Source organism: Hippocampus guttulatus, chromosome 9 (genome assembly GCF_054856545.1).
Source record: "Hippocampus guttulatus isolate MCC_2025c chromosome 9, RoL_Hgut_1.0, whole genome shotgun sequence".
Lineage (NCBI taxonomy): Eukaryota > Metazoa > Chordata > Actinopteri > Syngnathiformes > Syngnathidae > Hippocampus > Hippocampus guttulatus.
In genome coordinates, this window is record NC_141269.1 from 100,749 (window position 1) to 125,537 (window position 24,789).

Consider the following 24,789-nt stretch of genomic DNA (forward strand, 5'->3'; position numbering starts at 1 on the left):
CCGCAAAATACCCTTTTCCAAATTATTTTTAGCATGGATAAATGATGGTTATTTGGTTCGTGTAGCGTTTAAAACTAATTGATGAACATTCAACGTTGTTTCGTGAAGTAGGTCCCGTTTTTTTTTTTTTGGAGAGCGGAACTTTGAAGCGTTCGCTGTTGTTGAACCCGGAAGCGTCACAAACGGCGGCTCGCTTGTTTCGGCGATTTTGCTTTTGGAGCTTCGATGACATGATGCAGCGCGCTTGGCTCCACTTAGGTCCGCTGCAGTGGACGACGTACGTCGACAAAGAGCTCCGAGTGACGGTGGGGAAGGAGGCGAAAGTGTTGGCCGGGTGGCTGCTCACCGTCGACCCCGTGTCCGCCAGGCACGCCACACACACACACACACAACGCGAACTCTCCCCAAAAAGGCCCGACGACTTTTTAATGATATGCATGCACGGGTTTGGAACACCCGAATTCCAAATTGTGAATCTCCGAATTTTGAGGCAGACACGCTTGGCACTTGTTCGCGGTGCTGCGGAGGGAGGGAAGGCCGCGTGAAACGGTCGCTTTGTTGCATGACGAAAACCGTTTTTGAACTGTCCCCGAACAGAAAGAGGGTTCAGCGACCTTGTCGAAGCGGAGGGCGACTTCTTGGGTCCCGCTGATTATTTGCTACGCACTTTGTTTTTGCTCAAATGACCGTAAAGTGAGGAATTCAAAAGATTGTCTGTCAGCATACAGTTCGACGTGCGGTACCTGCCTTTGAGCAACAGGAGGCAGCACAGGATATCGCAGACCCGACCGGAAGAAGGCTCTGCGACCAGTCACTTGCTTAGTCACATCGGGACCGTCCATGCTAGCCGGGACCTTTGGCGTTCTGCTAGCGGGGCGTTTGAAAATACACCAGTAAAAAATGTCTCCGTTTCACGCGGCGCTTTCGGATAAGCCTGTGACTTTTGTGCCCCCCCCCCTCCGCAGCCTGGTCCTGGTCAGCTTCGGCGAGGCGGACGGGCCCGCCTTCGTCCAGGTGGTGATGGGTCACGCGGTGCGGCGGGTGGAGGTACGACGGGAGGCCGACGCCGCCGCGGCCCGACGTCTGCCCGAGCTGTTCCCGCCGCCGCCGCCGCCCGCCGGGGCGGACCCGCGGCGGCGGGCCGCCGTACGCCGCTGGCTGGAGAGCAATCGGGTCCCCGTGGAGGAGCGCGGCGATCGGCTGCGGGTGGCCGGCGCGCTCACCCTGGCGCCGCCGTACGGGCCCGACGACTGCAGCGGCGCCAACGCCGTGGTGCTGGAGCGAGTGCGGAAGCTTCTGGAAGGCCGGCCGCCGATGGAAACGCTTCCTGTCAAAACTTGAGGCTTCCGTCGGTGATTGACTGAAAAACAATTCTTGATAGTTCTGTCTCGCGTTTGGCGTGAGAAAATGCTAATTGGATTTTTTTGTAAAGACATTTGAATGTGCCCCCCCCCTCCCCTCCCCACCCCCCCGATAATAAAGTCGCAATTGTGGCGTCGAGACAACTTTTATTCCCTTGTGACAAAGAAGTCCAAACAAGAACCTTAACGTTAAGCAAGAGTACCTCTTTGGTTCTGGTACCTGAAGCTTGACAATCCCGGGCCACGCCCCCTGCCTCACAGTGCAGGGGGCGTGTCCAGCAGGGGGGCGTGGCTCAGAGAGTCCCTCTTATAGGTCTTGGGCGGCAGCTTCGGCACGCCGCGGCGAGGCGGCACCGGGGGGCCGTCCGGCGGCGGCGGGGAGGGGAGGGGCGTCCTCCCGGAGACCGGGGAGGGGCCGACGGAGGAAGGCGAGGCGGGGGCGGGGCGAAGGCGAGGCGGGGGCGGGGCCCGGGCAGGACGCGGCGGGAAAGAAGGCCTGGGCCGGCGGCTCGCGGCGGCCCCGGGGGGGCGGCAGCAGGCGGAGGGGCGAGCCGAGCGGCTCCCGGGGCGGCGGCGCGGGGGGGCCGTCGGGAGGGGACGACGACGACAGGTAGCGGAGGGGGAGGAGCTCGCGGGTGGGCCGGCGAGGGGGCACGGCCGGCGGGCTGTCCGGCGGGCCGTCCGGCTCGGGCGACATCTGAGCACAAGCGAAAAGGGTCCCGACGATGGGCGGGGTCATAACCGTGACATTCGCAAGTAAGAGGCGGAGGAGCGGAACCTTGGACGGGGACGACTCCGCCGGCGCGGACCCGGGCCTTCTGCGTGGGGGCACGGGCGGCGGCGGGGGGGCGTCGTCGGGGAGGCGGCCGAAGGAGACCGCGGACGACGCCGAGGACGACCCTGAAAGGGCAAAACGGGACGCCGCAACTTCAGCGCCGAAGGTGAGGATGACGGTTTCCGGCGGCTCGCTAACGGAAGCGACGAGCGGCGGCGGCGTGGAAAGAGGCGGAGGGGGCGGGGCAAACTGACGGTCGCTACGGAAAGCGCAAGCGGCGGTCGGGGGGGGGGGGCATACTGACGTGGGCCGTGAGGCGGCCAGATCGGGCCGAAGACGGCGTCGCCGGCTGAGGGGGGGGGGGGGGGGGGAGACACAAAAAAGGCGCGTGAGGACGAGCGGGCGTCCGCGCTAGGCTAAGCGAAGCGCGTCGACGCTCGGCGGCGGCGCTTACCGGAGTGGGCGGGGCTGCCGGGCGCCCGCGGCGAATCGAAGACGCCGTCGGCGGAGGCGGGGGGCGGAGTCAGCGGCGTGCAGGGCGAGTCCGGGGCGGAGACGGCGGCGTCGGGGCCGCCGTCGGCCTCGCCGTCGGGTATCCGGCTGTAACTGATCTTGCGCGGCTCGTTCTGCAGCGGCGTCGGGTGGCACGCGGCGCCGGGACGCGCCGACGTGGGACGGATGCCCGGAGACTTCAGGGGGCACGTGTACCTCTTGGCCTAAAGGGGGTCGCAATGTCAACAACAATGTCAATGTCAACTACCCCCCCGCCCCCCCTCTACTCACAAATCGCGGCAGCGTGCGGGCGCCGCGAGGCTCGATGAGCAGGGACCCGTTGAACAGGCGATCGCCAAAGTCGTTCTCGCACAGCTCCTCCGTCGGGTTGAGGCTCTCAAAGAACTTCTGCAAGACACGCCCGCACGCGCACGCTCAGCCGCCGCCGCCCCAAACGGGGGGGGGGGGAAGCGTCGCCGGCCGAAGCGCCCACCCTGATGTCGCTCTCCACCCGCAGGCAGTACGGCTGGTTCTGGTACTGCTGGATCTCACCCGTGATCTCCGCCACTTTCCTCCGCTTGCTGAAGTTGATCAGCGCTTTGCCGCGGCGCAGCAGGAAGTCCGGATTGCCCTCCTCCGTCTTCAGGATGTTGGTCAGGTAGATGCCTGAGCAATGATAATCGATATCATTGATTAATTAACGATTAATCAATTAATTAATCGTGATAATAATATTAAATGAGTTTAAAAAAATAATAAGAGACAAATAAAGGATATCTCAATCTTAACCGCAGGGATGGCAATGGCGAGTGGTGAAAAGGGCGGAAAGGGGGCGTGGCCTGGACGGGGGCGACCAATCGCGACGAGCAAGACATCGTACGCGTCCAATCGCAGGGGGCTGTTTACAATCGGAAAATGGAAAGACTGATCGGGGGGAGCTCGTGAAAACTCCACCGTAAGGTACCTGACCCCCCCCCCCTCAAATTTTCTCAACCGATTTAGACCATTCACAAAAATGATCGATTTCAGAAATAAAACGGCGGATTTGCGCGTATCCACGCAAAATTGCCATCCCTGTAACAGCCCAAGCCCCCCCCCACACACACACACACATCCACAAATAGGCTTGTACCGAAGAAGGGGATGCAGGGGGGGTTGATGGAGCGCAGTTTGGCTAAATATTTCTTGTAGTGGTCTTCACTCAGCTTGTGAGCTTCTTCGAGAATCTTCCTCTGGCGACTCGGAATTTGCTGAAGGGGAAAAAACAAAAACAATATATATATTATTATTTTTTGGGTGGGGGGGGGGGGGGGACACACCTCAAAAGTGTGGTCCAGTCTGTAGACGGGCGAGGAGTCCATGGCGCTGACCACCGCCAGGACTCCGTTGAAGTTGTTGAGCTCCTGGAAGACCTGAAGGATCTCGATGATCCGGGACACCACCGCCACTCGCTCCTCCAGGTTCTCCGTCTCCACGATGCACCTGCGCCACAGCCGCGGGGGGGGGGGGAATGATGGAGAAATGGGCCGGGGGGGGGGGGGGGGGGGCGGCTGTCTCACTTCTCAAACCAGAGGGTCAAGTTGGTGGTGTGTCGGATCATCCGCAGCAGGTTGGGAGAGTGGATCTCTTTGTCCTCTTTGGTCCAGACGCTGCCCACCAGCTCAGACGGCCGCACCGCCCTGCGCGGCCAGTAGGGGGAGGGGGGTGTCAACAGAGTTCGGGCGTCCCCGGCCCGAGCGCCGTCGTCACCTGTACAGGTCCGACTCCAGCAGGGTGAGCTGGCGGGCGACCTCGATGGGGTGCAGGGTCATGAGGTCAAAGTGCTCCGGGCGTCCCGGCTTGCAGATGTGCCACTCCACGGCCGGCGGAGAGTTCTGGAAGGTGATGCTGTGGCTAGGCCCGCTGACCGCCGCCTGTTTCTTGCGCCGGATGATCTTGGTGATGGACTCCACCCACTTCCTCATGGCCTTGCCTGCAACCGCGAAGCCAAAGAGACGCTTTTTGTTTTTTCCAGGCGAGCGGCGCCGACGAGGTTTTCCGCCGCCGCACCTCTGACCGACGCGATGAAGTCCTCCAGCCGCCCCAGCAGAGCCACGTCCCTCTCAAAGTCATAAAAGTGGTGCTCCACCCAGTGGCGGCACACGTTGAGAACCCTGCCGGAGGACACGGAGCGACGGTTGACAACACGCACTGCCCCCCCCTCCCCCCCCCGGCCATACCGGAGCTGCACGGGCTGCACAAATTCTTTGCGGAAGCGCTTGAGTTCCGCGCCGAGGGGCTGCTCTCCTCCGTCCGGGTGATCGGCGTCGTCGGGCCTGGGCTCGGGAATGTCGAACCTGAACACGTACGGGGGGGGGGGGGGGGGTTCGTCATCACCCCCCCATCGCCACCCCGGCGGTATGTGTGAGCGGGTTTGTTTACCTCTCCATGAGCAGGTCCAGCAGCTCCTGCGGTTTGCAGAACGATCTGTAGGTCGTCAGAAATGTTCGGACAAAATTGGGATCTGCGGGAGGAAGGACGGCAGAGGAAGAAGGGTGCCGACTACCGGGGGGGCGAGCTCTGCTCTCCTGTATTACATTTGTACAGTTTATGGTGTGAAATTGTCCCCAAAAAAATGTTAACTCATTCACTCCCAAAGACGTTTTTAAACGTCTTTTCAGACTTGGTCTAGAATTGGCTGGTACTGAATGAGTTAAAAAAGATCTTTCGTCGACTCGGAACGGATTACAATTTTTTACATGGATTCCAATGGGAAACATGGTTTTGGTTTTCGAACAGTCTTCCAGAACGGATGAAGTACGAAAACCCATGTTTGACTGTACTTCCGAATCCCGAGAAAAGATGTGTCACGGCGATTCATTTTGAAACCGTGATGACCCCCCCCCCCCCACAAAATCAACTAAATTCCGAGACGACGACTGCCCAAACCGGCACTCGGAGGGCCCCGAGATAGTTTCCGATGATCCCCAGCCGTCACTCACTCTGGCCCCCCCAATGGCGGACCCCCCCCCCACCCGCCGCCCCCCCCCCGCCGACGCTACTCACCGGCATACATGTGGAAGGTGAGCCTCTCGATGAGCTTGAGGACGGTGCCGGCCTTGACGGCGGGGATGCCCGACTTGGACTGGACGCCGTCCTCGAAGACCACGTTCTCCTCGGAGTCGGGCCGGGCGAAGCGGTAGAGGCGGGGCGGCGGCAGGCGCAGGCGCTCGTCCCGGTCCTCCCGCAGCGCGGCGGCGTCCAGCATCCTCTCCAGCGTGCTGCGGTACTGCAGCGAGACCAGCGCCGCCATCCAGCCGTTCTTCTCCTCGGCCGACTTGGCGGCGAACACCGCGCCGTTGCCGTCCTTCGGGATGATCTCGAAGGCGTGCCGGTACTCGCCTTCCTTGTCGTCCTTGTCGTTGATCCGGACCTGGCCAAACACGGGGACGTTGACTCCGGCCGCCGCCGGCCGCCGATTCCCGGACGCGTTTTGTCACCTTGCGCATGAAGAACTTCTCCTTGAGGCGGTACTCGGCGGCCGAGCCGGCGCCGGGCAGGCGCGGCGGCCCGTGGTTGGACTTGCAGCAGATCATGAGGCCGTCGAAGAGGAAGATGCGGCGCTCGTGCTTGGCGCCCACTCGGGTCAGGGTTCCCTCCATGATGAAGTGGTCGCAGCACTGGCCGATGTCTTTGCCCTCCCAGCCGTCGATGTTCTTCTGGATCTCGTTCATCTTCTTGACGGACGAGTGTTTGCCCTTCATCTGCCGGCCGGACAGGCGGCACGCCGACTCGCTGCGAGGGGGCATCGGCGGCGCGGGGGCGTGAGACCGCCGGCCGGACGGACGCCGCCCCCGGACTTTCGGCAAAAACCCCACGTCGGCCCGAGCGCGGACTCCGGCGCCGATCCGAATCCCTCAAAGCGAGTCTTCTCTCGGAAAACCGCCGCCGACACCTAGCCCGCCCCCCCGGTCTCGCTTCCGGTCCTCGTCCCGGACCCGATTCCACGACGGATCCTAATTCCGGCCCCGAGCCACCGGACCTTCGTCCGGTTTCATCGTTCGGATTTTTCGCCGCGCCTGATCCTGAACCTGGTCCTGACCGCGAACCTACGGCGCCCTCCCAGAAACTCGACTCGCCCCCCCCCCCCCCCCCCCGTTGCCGGCTCAAAGACCGATCCAAGTTATGGATTACGGTCCTGGAGCGGATCCGTACCCGTAGCGAGGATCCCGCTTCTAGTCCCGAACCTAGATCTGCACCTCGGACTGACCCCGATTCTAGTCCCGATGCTGAAAAATCGAGTCCTCACCCGGGACCTGGATTCTGGCGCCGATCCGAAAGCCGGTTACCGTCTGCTCGTCCTCATCCTCGAGCCCGATTGTCCTACCGATCACGAAGCTCGGTCCCGATTCGAGCCCGCCCCCTTATCCGAGACCCGAGTCGGTAGCCGATCGGACTATGGATCCGACTCCTACTCCGGGGGGGGGTGAAGAATGGAAAACCTTGATCGCGGCTCCCGATTCCGGCTCCGATTCCGAATCGGCTTGGAAAAGTACCACGAGAATTCATCGCGTGACCAAAGCGAGGGAGGCGATCGGCGGCGGTCTTGGCGAGGCGGGAGACCAGAAGCCTGAGAGCGCTGATCCTCGGCTAATCGCTTTAGCGCATAAACCCCCCCCCCCCCCCCCCGAGGTATGAGCATAGCCGCGTGACGGGACGACCGGCGCTCGGCGCACTTACGTCTTTGTAGCCGCCCGTCAATCATCCGGCTCGTCTCCGCCGCGTCCGCTCCGAGCCCCCGTTTGCTCCCCCAGTCTGTCTGCTTTTTCTTGTTGTCGCCCCCCCCCCCCCCGCAACCCTCCCGCTTCTCCCGCTACACAGAACAATGAGCAGAACCGCCCTGCCCGCCGGCGCTCGTAACTCCCCCCCCTTCGGGGCCGATCTATTTGGGTCCGGGGAAGCCGGATGATGGGCGGAGCCCCGCGGTGGAACTTTCCGTACGGACCTGAGTCTGCGCTTGGCCAGGCCGCGGGAGCAAATCCTCTCCACGCTGCTCTGAAGGTTGAGCAGAGCCGTGATGGCCTGCTTCAGGCACTCCTTGTCCTCCTCGTCCTGGCTCTTCTCCTCCAGTTGCTGCGACGACACGGCGCAAAATGGCCATCGGGAGGAGTTTGGCGCCGGCGGCAGCTTACCTTGATGATGTCAAAGAGGTGCAGGCAGTAGTAGACGGGCGTGAGCAGCAGTCGAGGCAAGACGTACTGCACGGCCTCCTTGAAGCCTTCGCAGATGGACTGCGGGGACACAGCGAGCAGGGGGGGGGGGGGGGGGGGGGGGGACCTGGTCACCCTTTCGGCCCCGACGCTCGACCGCGGCTAGGAGGGCGGAGCTCCATCCGGCGGGCGGGAAATGGACATTTTCCACACGGCTATCGGCGCAAAGAGCGGCGACTCCTCCCCCGCTAGCGTTCGGGGATGCCGACGGCTAGTAATGAAAAAAAAAAAAAAAAGAGGCCGTGGCCTGGACGGGGCGACCAATCGCAACGAGTGAGACATCATACGCGTCCATATCGCAGGGGCTGTTTACAGAAGATGGGAAAGACTGATCGGGAGAGCTCATGAAAACTCCACCGTAAGGTACCTGACCCCCCCTCCCACCCCACCCCCCCCTAGAAATTTTCTCAACGGATTTCGACGATTCACAAAAATGATCGATTTAAGAAATAAAAAATTGCGAGCGCGCAAAGCGTGGGCTCGGGATATCGCTCCATCCCCCGCGAGCCGGCGGACGGTGGGGGTCGGGTCGGAAGTCGGCGGGCGGGGCTCTCACCTGCAGGTGGAAGGCCGCGCCGGGTTTGGTGACCTGGCTGAGGAAGTGCTCCTGGAAGCCGGAGCGGAGCACGTCCTGAGCGTACGTCTCGTAGGGGTCAAAGGCCAGCTCCTGCGCGGGCGGGGAGGAGAGGAAACCGCGTGGCATGGGGGGGGGGGCCAGCCGGGAAAAGCGCATCGGTGGGAGAGAAGCGCGAGAAGAAAGTGCGGCGGCGGCGGCGGGGCGGACCTCGGCCAGGTCCTCGAAGCAGCTGCCCACCAGCGGGTGGGGGCTGCCGTCGTCCGTCATCTCCACGGCGTCCTCCAGCAGGCCCAGCATCTTGGCCGTGGCCTCGTGGACGTCCGCCACGCGGCTGAAGATGCCCTCCACGTCCTGCCGGGAGAGAGGTGGAGGGCTCAGGGGGGGGGGGAGGCGAGACGCTCCGGCACCCGTTGAGGAGGAGCCGATTCAAAAAAATCCACCAAATTGCTTCCAAAGTCACAGTTCGCCTTCACAGGTGCCGAGCTGGAAAAGCAGCGCCCTCTAGCGACCGCTTGTTAGGATTACACGCAATGGTTTTTTTTGGGTTTTTTCCCCCCCCCAGGAAAGGCGCGGGCGGGCGGGCGTACGTACGTGCTGCGAGAAGAGCATGGCGTTGGCGCTGAAGGGCTCTCGGAAGACCTTGATGAGGAGCTCCAGCTGCCGCAGGAAGTGGCGGCCGTCGGCCATGACGCCGCGCACCAGCTCGTGGTAACTCCGCCCCTCGTCGGCCGACGGCTCCTCGTCCGTCGGCGGGACGTCGCCCTCGTCCTGGTGGAACATGTCCATCAGCACCTGGAGACACGCAGGGCAACATTTCCCCCACGTGAACGCACCTTCCGAGGGCGGATCCCCCGTCGTCATTTCTTTGGCCCCCCCGGGGCGCTACCTTGTCGGCGCACATGGCCACGGCGATGTCCTGCCGCGAGATCTCGTAGTGGCGGATGTTGCGCACGTAGTTCCCCGCCAGCTTGAGGATGTCGGCCGAGATGTACTCCAGCACGGCCGCCATGTAGAGCGACACCTGGTGGTCCACCTTGTAGCCCAGCACCTCCTGGCGGGCCCACGAGGCGGCGTGGGGAGGGCGGCGTTTGGCTTCCTCCGGCCCGCCGCCGTGGGGGGGGGGGCTTACCTTCAGCAGCGGGTGGATCTTGTCGACGGGCAGCGCCAGCGGGTTCCTGCGCTTCCTCTTCTCGATGGCGGCCTGGGCGTCGGCGATGGCCCACTTGTCGATGGGGTGGGGGAAAGTCTTCTGGACCCGCTCCTGGTCGGACGGACCGAGTGTCACGTGACGCCACGCGACACCCCCCCCCCCCCCACCGCGCGTGCGCGCCTCACCTCCACGTCCTGCACGCTGCGAGGCTGAGCCTGACACAGCATGCTGAGCAGCAGCAGGATCAGCTCCTCGATGTATTGCAGCGCCTCCTGCTGGGACGCCAGGTTAGGGTGCACTTGCTTCAGCACCTGACACACACACACACACACAACATGGTGAGATTAGTTTGGGACTTGCCATTATTCATTTGTTAGTCATTTTCATTCGTCATGGGGGGGGCATCACCCCCCCCCCAAGTAGGTGTCGTCGTGTTTCTGCGATATCCCGTTCGCACGAAAAGGCGCACGTCCATCGCCCAGGGATGACAATGGCGAGTGATGATAAAAGCGGAAAGGGGCGTGGCCTGGACGGACCGACCAATCGCAACGAGTAAGACATCATACACGTCCGATCGCAGGGGGCTGTTTACAATCGGAAGATGGAAAGACTGATCGGGAGAGCTCGTGCAAACTCGACCGTAAGGTACCTGACCCCCCCCCCCTAAAATGTTCTCAACGGATTTACACGATTCACAAAAATGATCAATTTAAGAAATAAAACGGCGGATTTCCGCGTATCCGCGCAAAATTGCCATCCCCGATCGCCAGCGACGCCACTTTTCACGGAATAGCGAACAAGACAAGACGCACTTGTAGTTTGGCGCGGCGGCGACCACTCCGTCGCCGGTCCGCCCGTCCCTCCGCACTCATCGGAGATCCCGCAAACGGAAGGTTGATTCAACCACGAACGTGGCGTCGTTGCGGTCGAAAGAACAGCCACCGATGGGTGAAAATCGAGCGACCGCTCTGACGGTGGCCAGCGACCGATCCGGGGCGCGGCCCGTCTCTCGCTCCGAGTCGGCCGGGATCGACTCCGGACACCGAATGGACGCGAGCGATAGCGAGTCCGGTGAGCCGTACCACCGCGGAACTCCTTCGGGTCGGTGCTGGTGCTGCCGTGACGTCACCGGGCTGCCATGACGCCCCCCACGAGCCTCGACGGAGCGACGGACCCGGACCGCGGAAAGGGAAGTATGCGACAAGTGGCCCGCGCTCGGGAGTTACCTTGTCCAGAGCCGGAACCAGCAGGCCTCGCCATTTGGCGGCGTTGTCGTCGCTGAAAAAGTCGTACTGCTGCTGAGCCGCCTGCATGGTGGCGGTGTTGTTGGGGGGGGGAGCTTCGGGGCTTGGCTGCTCGGGTGGCTTTACATGGACGTTCCGGGGGAGCGAGGAGCCTCGGCACATCCAGCCGAAAGCATCCTCCGCGCCCGCCAGGCGCGACGCCGCGAGCTAGCCGTTAGCCGGCCAGCTAGGCGGCTAATTGGGCGCTCGGACCGCTAGCCGCGCCATGCTAACCGCTTGCCACTTGACGGCTTCGCGAGCTAGCTGGCCGGCGGGCCGGCTAGCGGGCGGCGGGCAAACGCTTGCTTGCTTTGGGGCTGGCCGGACGGTACCCGGTGACGTGACTCGGCGGCACCGGGGAGGGTTCGGAACGAGCGACTGCGGTGGCGGCCGGTTCTTCAGGTGGAGGAGGAGTAGGAAGAGAGAGAGGAGGAGGAAGGGGAAGAGCAGGAGTGGGGGGGGGGGGGGCGGCGGCAACACTCGCGCCGCGTCCGTTCGTCCGATTTCGGTCCGCGGATCCCGTCCGAGCGGCCGTCGGCGAAGTGGGAGTCGCTTGCCTGCGTGCGCGTCATCGTGACTGAGCGTCGCTCGTCGATGACGTCATGACGCACTGGCGCGCGACTTTGAGTCCGAGTGGGTTTCTTTGCGCCCGTGTGTGTGTGTTAATTCTGATTTTATTGACATTATTCTCGTGTGTGATGCTTATTTATCCGGATTTCAATATGGTGAAGTGGAAAAAGTCATTGGGAAAAACAAAACAAAAAAAAAAAGAGCCCGGGATGCTGCCCCCGACGACCAACTCGCTTACTACGACAGGAAACAGCGAAATCGTGGGGGAGTTTCTGCACCCCCAAACTCCACAAATAATTGCCACTCATTATATTTGCCTTGAAAAAAAAATGTTTTCATTCAAAAAAAAAAGGCCCCTACCAAACCCCCCCCCAAATAAGGTGCGAAAAACGTAAATAAGCCCAGGATCCGTCAAACAAATAATGAATACACGCCAAAGCCATGTCTAATATGTATTGCTTTTTTTTGGGGGGGGGGCGGTATATTTTAAAACCGTCACACTCAAATGAGTCTCGTCTCATCAAAATACTTGATTCACCCACATCATGTGTCGCCACATCACGAAAATAAAGTTGTCGAAAATTCTCCCGATTCTCTCAGAAATCGTGGCGGGGAAAAAAACACGCACGCACGCACGCTGTTGAAAGGTTGATTTATTTTTGGGAGTTTCATCAGACGAGTCAGTGCAAACATATCCACAGCGGCCGTTTTTAACATTGGCATGAACAGAAAAGACCCCCCCCCCCACAAAAAAAACAAAAACAACCTCAGACGGCGGTGGGGCGCGCGGCTTTGTGGCGGGGGGGTCCAGCGCGGCCCAGGAGCGGGAAGGCGGCGCCCAGGCAACCCGAGGCCACGCTGAGAGCCAGGCTGGCCCACGCCAGAGCCACCGACCAGCCGTAGCCGTGGTCCACGTCGTCGGGGAGGCCGTAGATGAAGGGCGGCTTGCGGGAAAGGTCGTAGGTCACGCTGGCCGCGTAGGTGCACAGAGAGATGGCGCAGAAGACGCCTGGAGGCGGAAAAAAAACAAAGCGCAAGCCAACAAAACCGCCGCGTCGGCGGGCGAGCGTTAGGAGCGCTCGCCTTGCGTCGCCAGCAGGGGGCGCGCGCAAGCCCAACGCTCTCAGAGATGCAGGTGAGGGGGGGGCGGGGCCTCTTTCAACTTTTTTCTTTTTTTTTTTGCCTGAGAATTGATATAATGTTAAAAAAAATGTAAGTAATATAACTTATTTTTTTGGGGGGGGCGAAGGGGGGTCATCGATGAGGCCAAGAAATGTACGTTCAAAGCCAAAGGAAAGCTGTTGCTTCAGCCTAATTGATGAGCGAGACCAAACCCGAGAGCCCCCCCCCCCGGAACGCAAACGGCGGGGGGGGGGGGGGGGTTGTGGCGCGAGCACCTGCCATGAAGAAGAGGAGTCCGGCCACGTGTCGCGTGAGGCCGCCCTCCCAGAAGAAGCCCACGGCCGTCACGATGCTGCCGCACAGCAGGACGGCGGCCGCCATGCCCAGGAAGCCCGCCGTCATGCGACGCAGGTCTGACGGCAAAAAAAAAAAAAAGAAACGCCAGAGGTTCACCAGCGGAGTCCAAAAAACGCCATTTTCTTGCGTCGCCGCGGGGAGTGGCGGCCATTTTTGTCGGCTGAAAATGACATCCGTAGTCGCACGGGTGACCGGCAACGGTTACCGGGGCAACTCTGATGTCATTTTCAGTCGCCGGATGAAAGCCAAGATGGCCGCCGCCGGCCGACAAGGGCCAAAACAACATTTTGGACTTGACTTGTGTGTGTGTGTGTGTGTGTGTGTGCGCGACTCACGCAGCAGATGCCACTCGTCCTGCTGGATGCTTCTGGTCAGGTTGAGAGGGATGTTCCTCAGTCTGATCGGTTGAGAAAAATGATACTTGACCGCCGTGCAGCGCTCCGCGATCCCTGCGCACACGCGCGCGCGCAAGGATGACGTAAGCGGGCGCGCGAGACAGAATCGATCGCGCGGTTGCAGCGCCCACTAACGACGACAACAACAACAACAGTCAGACGCGCACACACACCCGAAGCGAAACGCACTCGAGCCTTCACGGTTGGAAAATAGAAGGCAGGACCCCCCCCCCCCCCCCCCACACACACACACACACACACACACACCCCACCCCCGCGGCGGCTGCTGCGGCTCACCCCTGTCCACCAGGCGGTCGATGTCCCGGTCGAGCCCGGCCACGTAGCACTTGCGCCAGAGGCCGGCGTGCGTGGAGAAGAGCGGGCGGCCGCACTCGGTCTCCAGGATGCCCATGCCCAGGATGGCGCGCCAGTTCTCCAGCAGCTCGTCCTCGCGGCTGCCCACGTGCACGGGCTTGAGCCGCGCCACCGCCCCCGCCGCGCCCGTGTCCAGCAGCGGCAGGTGGTAGATGGGCATGTCGCGGTTCTGCTGGCCGCCCGAGTCGGCGCCCTGCCGCTCGCAGTTGTCGCGGTGGCGCCGCGTGTCCGTCTCGTACCAGTGTTCGGTGCCGATGGCCGTGACGAGCAGCAGCAGGGAGAGCGCGCTCAGGGCCAAGCTGGCGGCGCCCCAGGCGCGCGCCGCCGACGCCCGCCGCCCGCCCGCTCCGCTCTCCTCGCGGCTCGCTTTGTCTTCAGCCGCCATGGCGTCCTCCTGCTGCCATCGCCGGTTGACGCGCGCGCGCGCGCTGCGGTTCGCCGTCGGGAGCGCGCGCGGGCGCCGAGCGCCCACGACCCGCGGCGGACGACGTCAAGCTCGCGCGCGCGGGAGCTTCCCGACCGACCGGAACCTCCGTCGCGCCGCCTTCAAAGTAAGAACGCGGCTCATTTTTTTGGTTTTTTTTTCTTCTTGTTTTTGTTGATGTTAGGACGCAAAGGGAACCGACATTCTAATGTATCTGTGGGGGTCGGGGGTGAATGAGACAATAAGGTGACAGCCGACCAAGGACGTGGATCGGCATCGCGTTGCCTTCCTTTGACCAGTTGCGACTGCGCCACTTGAACACAGTGACGCACGCGGCATCCCACCTGCCGGTCGATTCCTGCTGATGAAGCTTCAGCGGGGGCGATCCATAATCTTTTGATGGGAGGGGCTTGACTCTGATGCGAACGGCGCAGATCGTGGGAAAGAGTCGGCCGCATCGATCGGAAGGCGCGCGCGTCGTTCACGGAGGCCACGCGGCCTGCGAAGGCATCGTACGAGTGCAACGATTGCTAAAGCCGGCGGCGAAAGAGCGACGTTAACACGCCGGCAAGCAGATGAAGTCTAAGTGCTGACCGACAGGAAGTGGGATGACCTTCAAACACACAAGCGCCCACTCGAGCCCGCATTGACACGCGCGCACGCGCACACTCTCATGGACACGTGGGGAGGGGGAGGCGTCCGCTTACAGGAAGCAGCTGCAACGAGTTTTATGAAATATTGATGGACTTAATGGACAACTTTTTTTTTTTTGCCCCCCCCCCCCCCCCCATCACCTGAGATGTCTCACCGGACCTGGACCAGGCATCTCCATTATCTCCTGAGAACAGTTGTAAACGTACCAGAATGTGCCCAAGAGCCCCCCCCCCCCCCCACCGCCCCTGCGGTCCCCTGTACGGGTGAAAAACCAGGACCTGTGTGTGTGTGCGTGTGCACGTCACCCACGCAGCCTTAGAGCCGTCCTCATTAGGACTCGCTCTGTTCAAGGCTGTACGCGCACGCAAAGGCCGCCCCCCCGCTGGCGTGAAGGAAGAGTCAAAGCCTTGCGGAACGCCGCGGCCGCTTCCCGCAGCCACATCGGCTCATTAGTACTCTCGTGGTGCGCCTCCAAAGGAGAACTTTGTCGGCAAATGTGACAGACAGAGAACCAAATCCATTCCGACCCAAACTACGAGTCGCCGCCGCGGCTGACGACGATGGAACCGGCACCAAACATTGGAACCGGCACAAACGGCCAGCCTCGCTCGCGCGATTCTGTCCGAAATGTCGGTTTTGTTTGTTTGCCTCCAACCACAAATTCCCCGAGCGCTTCGAACAGATCCGACCGCCGGAGACGATTGCCGTTCAAGATTGCGATCGCGCATTGCGGCGTCTCTTCTCTGACTCGACGATTCGACTCGCTTCCGCGGCGACGGACGATGGCGGGAGGGTTGTTGCCGTGGCAACTGAGGAGTTGGCTTACCGGCGTGCCTAATCGAGTGTCCAACCGCGGCGGGTTTGACCGGAGGAGGCGGAGCCGAGCGACCTCCACTCGGCCTGAATTATTTATTGATCGGCACTACGGTCGGAATCGGTGGAGGGAGGGCCGATGAAAATTTAAAGACGCACTTTGCTTCGCTCGCTCACCTGCGACCTCCAGTCTGACAGCAGGTAAACACGGTTCACTGACACGCAAAACCGGGGTCGTGCCGGTCACAACATCTGGCTCGGTATTATGCGTCGCACTTGTGGAAGTGAGGCGGCACCGATGCGCCGAAGGAAATGAGGCAAGAAATCCAAGACGGGCTCACACGTGAAAGGACGACGAAGAAATCGCTGCTCTGCTGCCCCCTGGCGGCCGGACACCAACCGACACGATTTTAGTCCATGACGTCATATGGACACTTGCTCCTCCGTTCTGATACATGACCATTAAAAACAAACAAACAAGCAACATGAACCAAAAATAAAACCGAGTTATCATTAATTCCACTTGAGTTCTGGACAAGACCGGTTCTAGTCTTGTTAAAGGCAACACTTCCGTTTATGTCGCTGTTACACTGAAGGGCGCCCGGGGCTCATACCGGAAGTGTCACCAAGCACTTACCACCGCTAAAGGACGAGCGTCGTCAGTCCTGCGCACCGCCGTGACGAGCACGCGCGTGAGCGAGGAGGTAAGCGCGCGCGCGCACGCGCGCCCGATCGCGCCAACCGACCCGACCGAAAGGGAAACGAAGTTTAGCTCAGCTGAAGTAAACGAGTGACGTGTCGATGTGGCGCCGAGCTGCAGGCTAACGGTTAGCTACGCGCTAACGGTTCTTTTCCTGCGTCGACCTGTGCGCAGTGACGTCATCGCGCCTTCGTCTAAAACCAGTGAGAAGAAACCTCGTCAAGTAATATTCATCGAACTGGTCGCTCACACTGCGTTCATTTGCGTCCGTTGGGAGGCGAAGCTTGCTTTCTTGTTGTGACGCCATCGACTGTCCTTGTTGCCGCCGCCCCCCCCCCCCCACACACACACACACACACACACACACACACTTCTCGCTCAGGTGATAGGTGAGCGGGCATGGCTTTGATCTCCTTGGACGACCTGGAGGGGTTGGACGAAGACGAGCAGCTGGACGATGACATCACGGACAACCCCGAGCCAATGGGGGACGAGCACTCTGACAGGCTGCTCGCTCATTGGAGGGCCGTGGCCAGCACGCATCAGGTCACCGTGCCGACAGGTGAGAGCACACGTCATTACGTCGCTAAGCGAACAGCGCGTTAGCAGGTCGTGAGGTTTCGCCCCCCCCCCACCCCCTCAAGCTAACGTCCAAAATGGATTCCTCTTCTTTCCCTTGTTCTCGATTCACATTTCTTCTTATTTTGTTTGGTTGGTTAAAAAAAAAATTTTTTTTGGGGTGGGGGTTATGTACATTTTTTCAATTGCGGCAATTGTGAACAGATTTTTGTGTCATTGCCTATTTGTGCATTTGTTTTTTTCGGGGGGGTAGAAATGAGGGGCCCCATCCACGAAATGGCACGCAACAACCAGCAGAGGGAGCCTGTGCCCTTCGCGCTGGTTTCCTGTCAGGAGAAGGTGGGTTGATTACGTCACTCCCTCGCGACGATGACGTCACACACACACAGACACGATGGCTCGTTGCACTTTGCGTGCGCAGATGGGCGAGGTGATGTGGGAGGAGCGCTCGTACCCGGCCGGCAAGTGGGCGTGCGTGCGGCAGGCCGAGGAACTCTACGAGCAGAGCATTTCCAAGAGCTTCATGAAGTTGATGCGCTTCATCTGCAAGGAGAACTCAGCAGGTGGCGCGCGCCCCTTCCGCGTTCGCTCGAGCCCGCGTTTTTTGCAGATCGGGAGGGCATCCATCCATTTGGGGGGGTTTTTCGCCGCAGGCGGCCACCTGGGCATGACGATACCGGTGGTGAGCACGGTGCTGGTGACGGCCGACGGCAAGACGCTGGACAAGAACGTGGAGACGGGCTTCTATCTGCCCGCCGCCTTCCAGGACGCGCCGCCGCGGCCGCACGACCCCGACGTGGACGTGGTGCAGCGCGACGCCTTCACCGTCGTGGCCAGGTAAAAAGACGCCCGCCGCCGGTGTGTCGTGCCCCCCCCCCCCCCACCCCCGCCGACGCGTTGTTTTGCCGCGGCAGGCCCTTCGCGGGGACGACCAACGAGGAGACGGTGACGCGCCACATCGGCTTGCTGCGGGAGCTGCTGGGCGCCTCGGCGTCCGAGCGCCTGCGCTCCGGCGTCTACATGGTGGCCGTCTACGAGAACCCCGGCGTCCCGCGCCGACGCAATGAGATCTGGTTCCTGCGGCGCTAAGGGGGGGGGGGGGACGCGCGACACCGCACGCACGCTTACACACACACCACAAACCTGGATGTTGTGTTGTTTCTCATTAGCATGCTTAGCTCTTAGCGCCGTTAGCTGGAAGGTAGATATTTTTGTATGGTGACTAAAAAAACTCAAAGGCTTTTAATTTGAAAGGTATCCCGGAAGAGCTGTTTAATGAACATTTATTGTGAAATAAATGTGTTGTCAATCAAACACAAGGACTGCCTTGACAGCTGCTGCTGCTACAGTAACACAAATGGGGGAGAAAAAAAAAGACGAACAAAGCTTTATTTACAAACAAACCACTGTCGGCCAGCCCACGCAACAGGAAGTAAAAAAGAAGAATGCCATCTTGGCGGACGCCTCCGGGGGGGGGACGCCGGCATCAGATCAGGTCGGCCACTGCGGACAAGCGTCACAACAAATCTCAGTACAGGCTGGGAAAAAAAGTGAGCTGATTTTTCCCAATTTTAAAAGAAAAGAAACGAATGCTTGACTATTTGCGGGGGTGGGGGGTTATTGGCCCCCCAGTCTACAGATGCTAGCGAAGAGCGGCCAGCGGACCAAGAAAAATAAAACTTTCATTTGTCAATTTGCAAGGGGGGGGGGCTCACCGTTCATGGGCATCTCGTCGATTTGCGTGGAGTAGTACTGCTCGATGTCGCGCAGGATGCGGATGTCGTCGTTCTTCACAAAGTTGATGGCCACGCCTTTGCGTCCGTAGCGACCCGAGCGGCCGATCCTGGGCGGGGGGTCATAGTTCGGCTGATGAGCGAGGCGCGGTGGGGGGTGCGTGTGGGTGGGGGGATTGCATCCTACCTGTGGATGTAGAGCTCTCGGTTGTTGGGGAGGTCGTAGTTGATGATGAGGGACACCTGAGGCACGTCCAGACCGCGGGCCCACACGTCCGTCGAGATCAACACGCGACTGCGCACACGCCCCGAAAAAAAAAAAAGCATGACGAACGCAACACATCAGAACGCGCGCCGCACGCAAGCTCCGGAGAGCTGCAGCGTTGAAGGTACCAGAATGTGCCCAAGAGCCCCCCCCCCCTGCGGTCCCCTCTACGGGTGAAAAACCAGGACCTGTGTGTGTGTGTCTGTGCACGCGTCACCCACGCAGCCTTGGGCCCGTCCTCATTAGGACTCGCTCTGTTCAAGGCTGTACGCGCACTCAAAGGCCGCCCCCCCCCCCCCCCCCGCTGGCGTGAAGGAAGAGTCAAAGCCTTGCGGAACGCCGCGGCCGCGAGCAAAAATGGAAATTGCGTTTGGCGGGGGGCACCTGGCTCCGGAACGGAACTCCTTCATGATGGACTCTCGCTCCTTCTGCGGCATGTCTCCGTGCATGGACGACACTGTGAAGTTGGCCTCTCGCATTTTCTCCGTCAGCCAGTCCACCTGAATGCGTCACGAGGGTGTCACGGGAGAGTGGGGGGGGGGGGGGGGGGGGTCGCGGCGCCAGCGCGGCGGCTAACCCACCTTCCTCTTGGTGTTGCAGAAGATGACGGCCTGCGTGATGGTGAGCGTGTCGTAGAGGTCGCACAGGGTGTCGAACTTCCACTCCTCGCGCTCCACCGCCACAAAGAACTGTTTGATTCCTTCCAGCGTCAACTCGTCGCTGCGGCACCGATACGAGTCAAAATCGGTTTCAAATGGCGATTTTGGGATGCGAAAGTGCGAATTTCTCAATAGCAAATCTGACTGGGTGGTGCACCCCCCCACACCCCACCCCCCCACCCCACGCACCGCTTGACCAGGATGCGTATGGGGTCGGTCATGAACTTGTTGGTCATCTCTAGGATCTCGTGCGGCAGCGTGGCGCTGATGAGGACCACCTGGGTGGCGGGCGGCAGGTAGCGGTAGACGTCGTAGATCTGCTCCTTGAAACCTGCGCGGCCACCAAAAGGGTCAGAGGTCACGGCGCTTCCGGTGCGGGCCGAGCTACGGCGGGCGGGCGGCGGCCGCCACCTTTGTTGAGCATCTCGTCGGCCTCGTCCAGAACCAACATTTTGATGGCGCGCGTGCGCAGGCTGCGGCGCCGGATCATGTCTGCAAGCACACGGGACTTCAACCGTCAACCGTCCGCGCGCGCGGCACCGCAGCGCCCCTCAGAGGCTGAGGTGAGCGCCGCAGGAAGAGACGGTCGCCGATCGCCATCGCAAATCAACGCCGGTTTGTTTTGATCGGGCGCTCACCGAACACTCGCCCCGGCGTTCCCGACACCACGTGCTGGCCGAAGTCCAACTTGCGGATGTCCTCGCCCACGTTGGTCCCGCCGATGCACGCGTGGCACTGAACGTTCATGTAGTCCCCCAGCGCCAGCAGCACCTGCGGGCGGGGGCGCACACGCCCGCGCCGTCAGCGCCGCCAATGGGCGGGGGAGGGGGCGGGGCTTACCTTCTGGATCTGGCCGGCGAGTTCTCTGGTGGGCGCCAGGATCAAGGCCTGGGTCTCCCTCACCTGTGCGTGGACCACCACCACCAAAAAATGAGCATACAGTGTCAAAACAACCAGATGAAACTGGACTGGAACCAACACGGTTCCTAAAAAAAAAAAAAAAAGCACCAGCTGGCGGCTCATAAGCGATACAAATCAAATGTTTTTTTGTTTCCTTGGTGGCGCACTGACCTGGATGTCCAGACACTGCAGCACCGACACGCAGAAGGTGGCCGTCTTTCCCGTTCCCGACTGAGACCTGAACGAACCCACGACATTACATTGTTTTTTGGATTTTTTTTTTTTTGTTTGTGGGTGGCGTGAATGGATTCGGGCGGGGGGGCTCTTTTCTTACTGAGCGATGACGTCTCGACCTTTGATGATCTGCTTGATGGCTCGCTGCTGAATGGCCGACGGCTTCTCGAACCCTGAGACAAGCGACGGGCACACGTGAACACGCCACCACTCGAGATGGCCCGCATGGCCTAACTTTCATCTCCCCATACTTTTTTTTGGGGGGGGGGGGGGGGGCAGATCTCTGGAGAACCACATTACTGCGACTTCTCGGTAAACCGGGCATCGAAGTCTTCGGCTCGGACTTTTTCTTCGTAACGGGTCACGGGCATTCAGAGCAAGGACTTCCTTTTTTCAATCTTGAAAATGTGGTTGCTTAATTCTGACAGCATCCCCCCCCCACACACGCTCTTTTCGGTGGACACGAGCAAATAATAACAATCAGAAGAAGATGGCAGGTATGCCAATGGCTAGTGATGAAAAAAGCGGAAAGGGGCGTGGCCTGGACGGACCGACCAATCACAACGAGTAAGACATCGTACACGTCCAATCGCAGGGCTGTTTACAATCGGATGGAAAGACTGATCGGGAGAGTTCGTGAAAACTCGACGATAAGGTACCTGAACCCCCCCCCCCCACCCTAGAAATTTTCTCAACGGATTTAGACGATTCTCAAAAATGATCAATCTAAGAAATAAAACGGCGGATTTCCACGTATCCGCGGAAAATTGCCATCCCTGCAATTGTCGTCGACGCGGTGGAAATGTTGTTGTTTGGTTTGCTTGGAGACGCGATTCTAATTGGGGCCACCATTTTTTTTGGGGGGGGGGGCGCAAAAGTGAAGCAGCGAGCGCTTAGCGGCTAATCAAGCTAACGGCGAGCTTGCCGCGCAACCGCAAGCCGACAAAGTGCCTATGCGGCGGCGGCGAATGTGAGCCCGACGCTCATCGGGCGGGCGTTACAAAAGTGAAGCGCAAAAGGGGCGAATGGGAGCTTGCGGCGGCGACGGCGGCGTGAGCGCTCGAGCTCCACGGAGGCCTCGCCGATCCCCGGCCTACCGTAAGCGTAGATGCCGCGCAGCAGGTCCTCCCGAAGGCCCATGGTGTCGAAGGTGGGGGTGACGTCCACCTCCTCGCTGGTTTCAAATTCCACCTTAGTCATGTCCTCGTCCTTGAGGAGCCGCTTCCGACTCGGAACACCGCCGGCGGCCATTTCTTGACTCGAATTGAAGCGAAAAAACAGAAAAGAGGCGCCGCCACGCTTAGCCGCTAGCTACGAACAGCGGAACGGAAAAGAAAGGAGCGCGTGTCGCCGCGACGATGACGCAGTCGTGAAGCGCCGCCGGAAATGACGCCGGCCGCCCCGCCCCCTTTTTCATCCTCGTCCATCTTCATTTATAGCGCGCGTTCACAACAGCGCTTTACAGAACACTTCACATAAAAGAACAATACGATGTAACACAACACGTACCATAAAACAGAGACAGTCACGCAATCGTAATCGTATCTTCCAGTTCAAAAAAAGCAAACAGAAAAAAAAATAATTTCCATTTCCGTCTGAAATGGAGCGTCAGTCCTATCGGGCAGGGACGGCAATGGCGAGCGATGAAAAGAGCGAAAAGGGGCGTGGCCTGGACGGGGCGACCAATCACAACAAGTGAGACATCATACACGTCCAATCGCAGGGCTGTTTACAATCGGAAGATGGAAAAGACTCATCGGGGAGAGCTCGTGAAAACTTGACCGTAAGGTACCCGACCCCCCCCCCCTTAAATTTTCTCAACTGATTTAGACGATTCACAAAAATGATCAATTTAAGAAATAACGGCGGATTTCCACGTATGCGCGGAAAATTGCCATCCTTGAATCGGGTGACGCCTTGACCTCTCGAACTCTACCCTGCCCTCCCTCCCGCCAAAAGAGTCACGCGAAGATGAACTCGTTGTCGCGTTTTGGAATCACGGCATGGCAGTTGGTTTTTTTTTGGTTTGTTTTTTAATCGGACTCAGAAGTTGACAGCAAAACAGAACACTCACGAGTTGAGTTGTTGCAAAACAGGAAGTCGGGTGTGAGCACGAGAGGAAGTGACACGACGCGTGGAGGAAAAAAAATAATTACATTTTAATCAGTTGAAACACGTTGAACGCTCAGAGGGGGGTGGGGCGAACTTGTCGAGCGTCAGTCGGCCTGCGGCGCGTCCAGACTGACGAGCTGAAGCTCCGTCAGGGTAGCCCCGCCTCCGCCGTTCTGCTGGCTCAACATCATCTGCGCGCACACGCACAAAGGCCCGCCGCCGCGTGGGTTCAGAAGCTTCTTTTGATTTGCGGGAATGTGCGAGGAGAAATTTTTGTTCTTCTCACCGGGTGCAGCTGCACGGCGGAGACGGGCGGAAGGGACGCCAGGAAGACCCGAGGGACGGGCACCGACGGCGCCGCCGAGACTCCGCCCCCTGGCGGCACAACAGCGGCGTTGAGCAACGTCGATAAAAAGGCGCAGCGCGAGCGCCGGCACGCCCTACCTGACGTCAGGGCGAACCCGGCGGGAAAGACCACGCCCGCCGACGACTCCAGCGGCGGCCCGGCGGCGGCCGTCTGCGAGGACGAAGCGGGCGGCGTGCCGGGCGCCGCGTGGGACACGCTCGCGACCGCTTTGTCGAGGTCCTGCGGAGACACGCCAAGCGCCGACCGATGCTCCCGATTCACTCGCCGAGTACGGGGAGGAGTCACATGGGGCGTTACCTTGGCGGCGTCGGGGCGGGCGTCGGCCGCCTCGCTCACTCGATAGGTGAGGTCGGTCTCCTGGAAGCCGGCGGCGCTCATCCTCTGGTCGCACGAGGGGTCCGAGCGCGGCGGCGGCAGCGGCGGCGAGTCGGGCGAGTTGAGGCACGTCTGGATGAGCGCCTTGCCCGTCTCCGACGTGATCATGGGCTGAAGCTTGCGCGTGGCAAACGTGTACACGTGACCCGTCTCGCTGGCCACCAGGAGCAGAACCTGCGTGCCCGTCAGCGTCGACAGCTCGTACGCCTGCCGGCGGAGGGGGGGGGGGGGGGTCGTGACCCCGTGACATCACGTGGTTGCGTTCTGACGTCACTCACCTTCTTCATGATGCCCGTCTTCCTCTTGCTGAACGTCGTGTACCTCCTGAGTTTGTTGTCGATGAAGGCCATCTTGATCTTGACCCTGCCGCGAGTCTTCTTGCCGGGCTTGGCCTCCGGCGCGCCGGGGGGCGGCCGGGCGAGCGGCGCCCGCTCGTCCCTCTCCCGCTTGACGCCCCGCCTGCCGCCGCCGCCGGGAGACGCGCGGGCCGGGTCCTCGTCGTCAGCCGAGTCGGAGTCTTCGGAGCCGCTGTCGAGCACCACGGTGGCGTCGAAGCGGCCCGCGTCCGGCTCGGCGGCGGCTCCGTAGCCCGGAGGCGACGGCGATCCGCTTCCGCTCCTGGTGCCCATCGGCGAGGCTCCGGCGAGCGTCCGCGTCGACGGTGGCCGACTTCCGGCGGGACCGAGTGCGCCGACGGGACCGCTAAACTACATGAGCTAGCAGGCTAAACAGGCTAGCCGCTCCGCCCCAGCTCACGCGAGCGAGGCGTCGCGCTCCCGTTCGCGCTTGGGCGTCTCGGAGATGTCGCGGTGAAGAAAAGCGCCGACATTCGAAGTCCCCGAGTTCAAAAGTTGATTTGCGCCGCGACGGCGGCGGACAAGCTCCTCCCCCTCCTCCGAAGGAAATCCCGCCGACGAGCACCAGGCGAGGCTCCTCCGCGACGACATCTAGTTCCGTCACGCGAACGCGAGACGAGCCGCGCTGCTTGAAATCTTCCACCTTGGAGCCCGACAATGAGCGAGACGGTTGCGGGAAAACGTGCGCGGAAAAGGGCGAGAGGCCCGTTCGGGAGACCTGCTCCTTTCGCTCCCGATTTGCCCGACGAGCCGTCCAACCGCCGGAAGTCAATCGTCGGCAGACTCGCAGGAGGTAGTTTCAGGCCATGGTAGACAGAGGGCGGATGTGGCTGTGGTAGGTTTAGGCAAATTTGATTTTCAAAATAAAGTCCCACAGTGGCTGTGGTAAGTTTAGGCAAATTAAGTCCCGGA

At 60.7% G+C, this 24,789-nt stretch overlaps 6 protein-coding genes across 11 annotated transcripts; 2 read left to right on the top strand and 4 right to left on the bottom strand.

The window, feature by feature from the left end:
- The first annotated feature begins 142 nt into the window (after positions 1-142).
- On the top strand, positions 143-1,493 carry gemin6 (gem (nuclear organelle) associated protein 6). The gene is made up of 2 exons (XM_086120091.1): positions 143-367; positions 966-1,493. Exons 1-2 carry the CDS (start codon positions 231-233, stop codon positions 1,339-1,341), a joined length of 513 nt encoding a protein of 170 aa, XP_085976217.1. The 5' UTR covers positions 143-230; the 3' UTR covers positions 1,342-1,493.
- sos1 (son of sevenless homolog 1 (Drosophila)) lies at positions 1,489-11,455 on the bottom strand. The gene is given in 25 exon segments (XM_086120042.1): positions 1,489-1,790; positions 1,792-2,058; positions 2,140-2,261; positions 2,441-2,485; positions 2,591-2,852; positions 2,920-3,036; positions 3,122-3,294; positions 3,761-3,878; positions 3,948-4,110; positions 4,188-4,307; positions 4,378-4,600; positions 4,678-4,781; positions 4,848-4,964; positions 5,050-5,131; positions 5,674-6,040; positions 6,108-6,402; positions 7,613-7,740; positions 7,800-7,898; positions 8,434-8,544; positions 8,662-8,805; positions 9,046-9,246; positions 9,341-9,505; positions 9,584-9,715; positions 9,790-9,915; positions 10,831-11,455. Coding segments are annotated over 25 exon segments (4,035 nt in total). The 5' UTR covers positions 11,011-11,455; the 3' UTR covers positions 1,489-1,616.
- Positions 11,456-12,092: 637 nt separating this feature from the next.
- Positions 12,093-14,897, bottom strand: tmem178a (transmembrane protein 178a). The gene is made up of 4 exons (XM_086120081.1): positions 13,629-14,897; positions 13,272-13,385; positions 12,855-12,992; positions 12,093-12,466 (listed from the first exon to the last, which is right to left on the bottom strand). The coding sequence occupies exons 1-4, from the start codon at positions 14,089-14,091 to the stop codon at positions 12,225-12,227; spliced, it is 957 nt and encodes a 318-aa protein (XP_085976207.1). The 5' UTR covers positions 14,092-14,897; the 3' UTR covers positions 12,093-12,224.
- Positions 14,898-16,177: 1,280 nt separating this feature from the next.
- On the top strand, positions 16,178-18,195 carry soul4 (heme-binding protein soul4). 5 transcript variants are annotated; one of them, XM_086120087.1, is made up of 7 exons: positions 16,205-16,301; positions 16,472-16,520; positions 16,680-16,859; positions 17,130-17,215; positions 17,298-17,439; positions 17,530-17,713; positions 17,791-18,195. In XM_086120087.1, exons 3-7 carry the CDS (start codon positions 16,697-16,699, stop codon positions 17,963-17,965), a joined length of 750 nt encoding a protein of 249 aa, XP_085976213.1. In that variant the 5' UTR covers positions 16,205-16,301; positions 16,472-16,520; positions 16,680-16,696; the 3' UTR covers positions 17,966-18,195. The 5 variants fall into 5 exon arrangements, with proteins under 5 accessions (XP_085976211.1, XP_085976210.1, XP_085976212.1 ...); XM_086120088.1 differs by having other exon boundaries at positions 16,210-16,301; positions 16,472-16,500; XM_086120085.1 differs by lacking the exon at positions 16,472-16,520 and having other exon boundaries at positions 16,178-16,301.
- A 53-nt stretch (positions 18,196-18,248) lies between these two features.
- Positions 18,249-22,019, bottom strand: eif4a3 (eukaryotic translation initiation factor 4A3). Its single transcript, XM_086120065.1, has 12 exons — positions 21,765-22,019; positions 20,768-20,840; positions 20,605-20,671; positions 20,374-20,436; positions 20,172-20,304; positions 19,945-20,025; positions 19,723-19,864; positions 19,456-19,594; positions 19,259-19,374; positions 18,797-18,904; positions 18,592-18,719; positions 18,249-18,379 (listed from the first exon to the last, which is right to left on the bottom strand). Exons 1-12 carry the CDS (start codon positions 21,916-21,918, stop codon positions 18,363-18,365), a joined length of 1,221 nt encoding a protein of 406 aa, XP_085976191.1. The 5' UTR covers positions 21,919-22,019; the 3' UTR covers positions 18,249-18,362.
- A 788-nt stretch (positions 22,020-22,807) lies between these two features.
- On the bottom strand, positions 22,808-24,665 carry LOC147199611 (serum response factor-like). Of its 2 annotated transcripts, XM_086120076.1 has the most exons (5): positions 23,800-24,664; positions 23,444-23,728; positions 23,224-23,365; positions 23,066-23,154; positions 22,808-22,970 (listed from the first exon to the last, which is right to left on the bottom strand). In XM_086120076.1, exons 1-5 carry the CDS (start codon positions 24,148-24,150, stop codon positions 22,884-22,886), a joined length of 954 nt encoding a protein of 317 aa, XP_085976202.1. In that variant the 5' UTR covers positions 24,151-24,664; the 3' UTR covers positions 22,808-22,883. The 2 variants fall into 2 exon arrangements, with proteins under 2 accessions (XP_085976202.1, XP_085976201.1); XM_086120075.1 differs by having other exon boundaries at positions 23,224-23,728; positions 23,800-24,665.
- Positions 24,666-24,789: the final 124 nt, after the last annotated feature.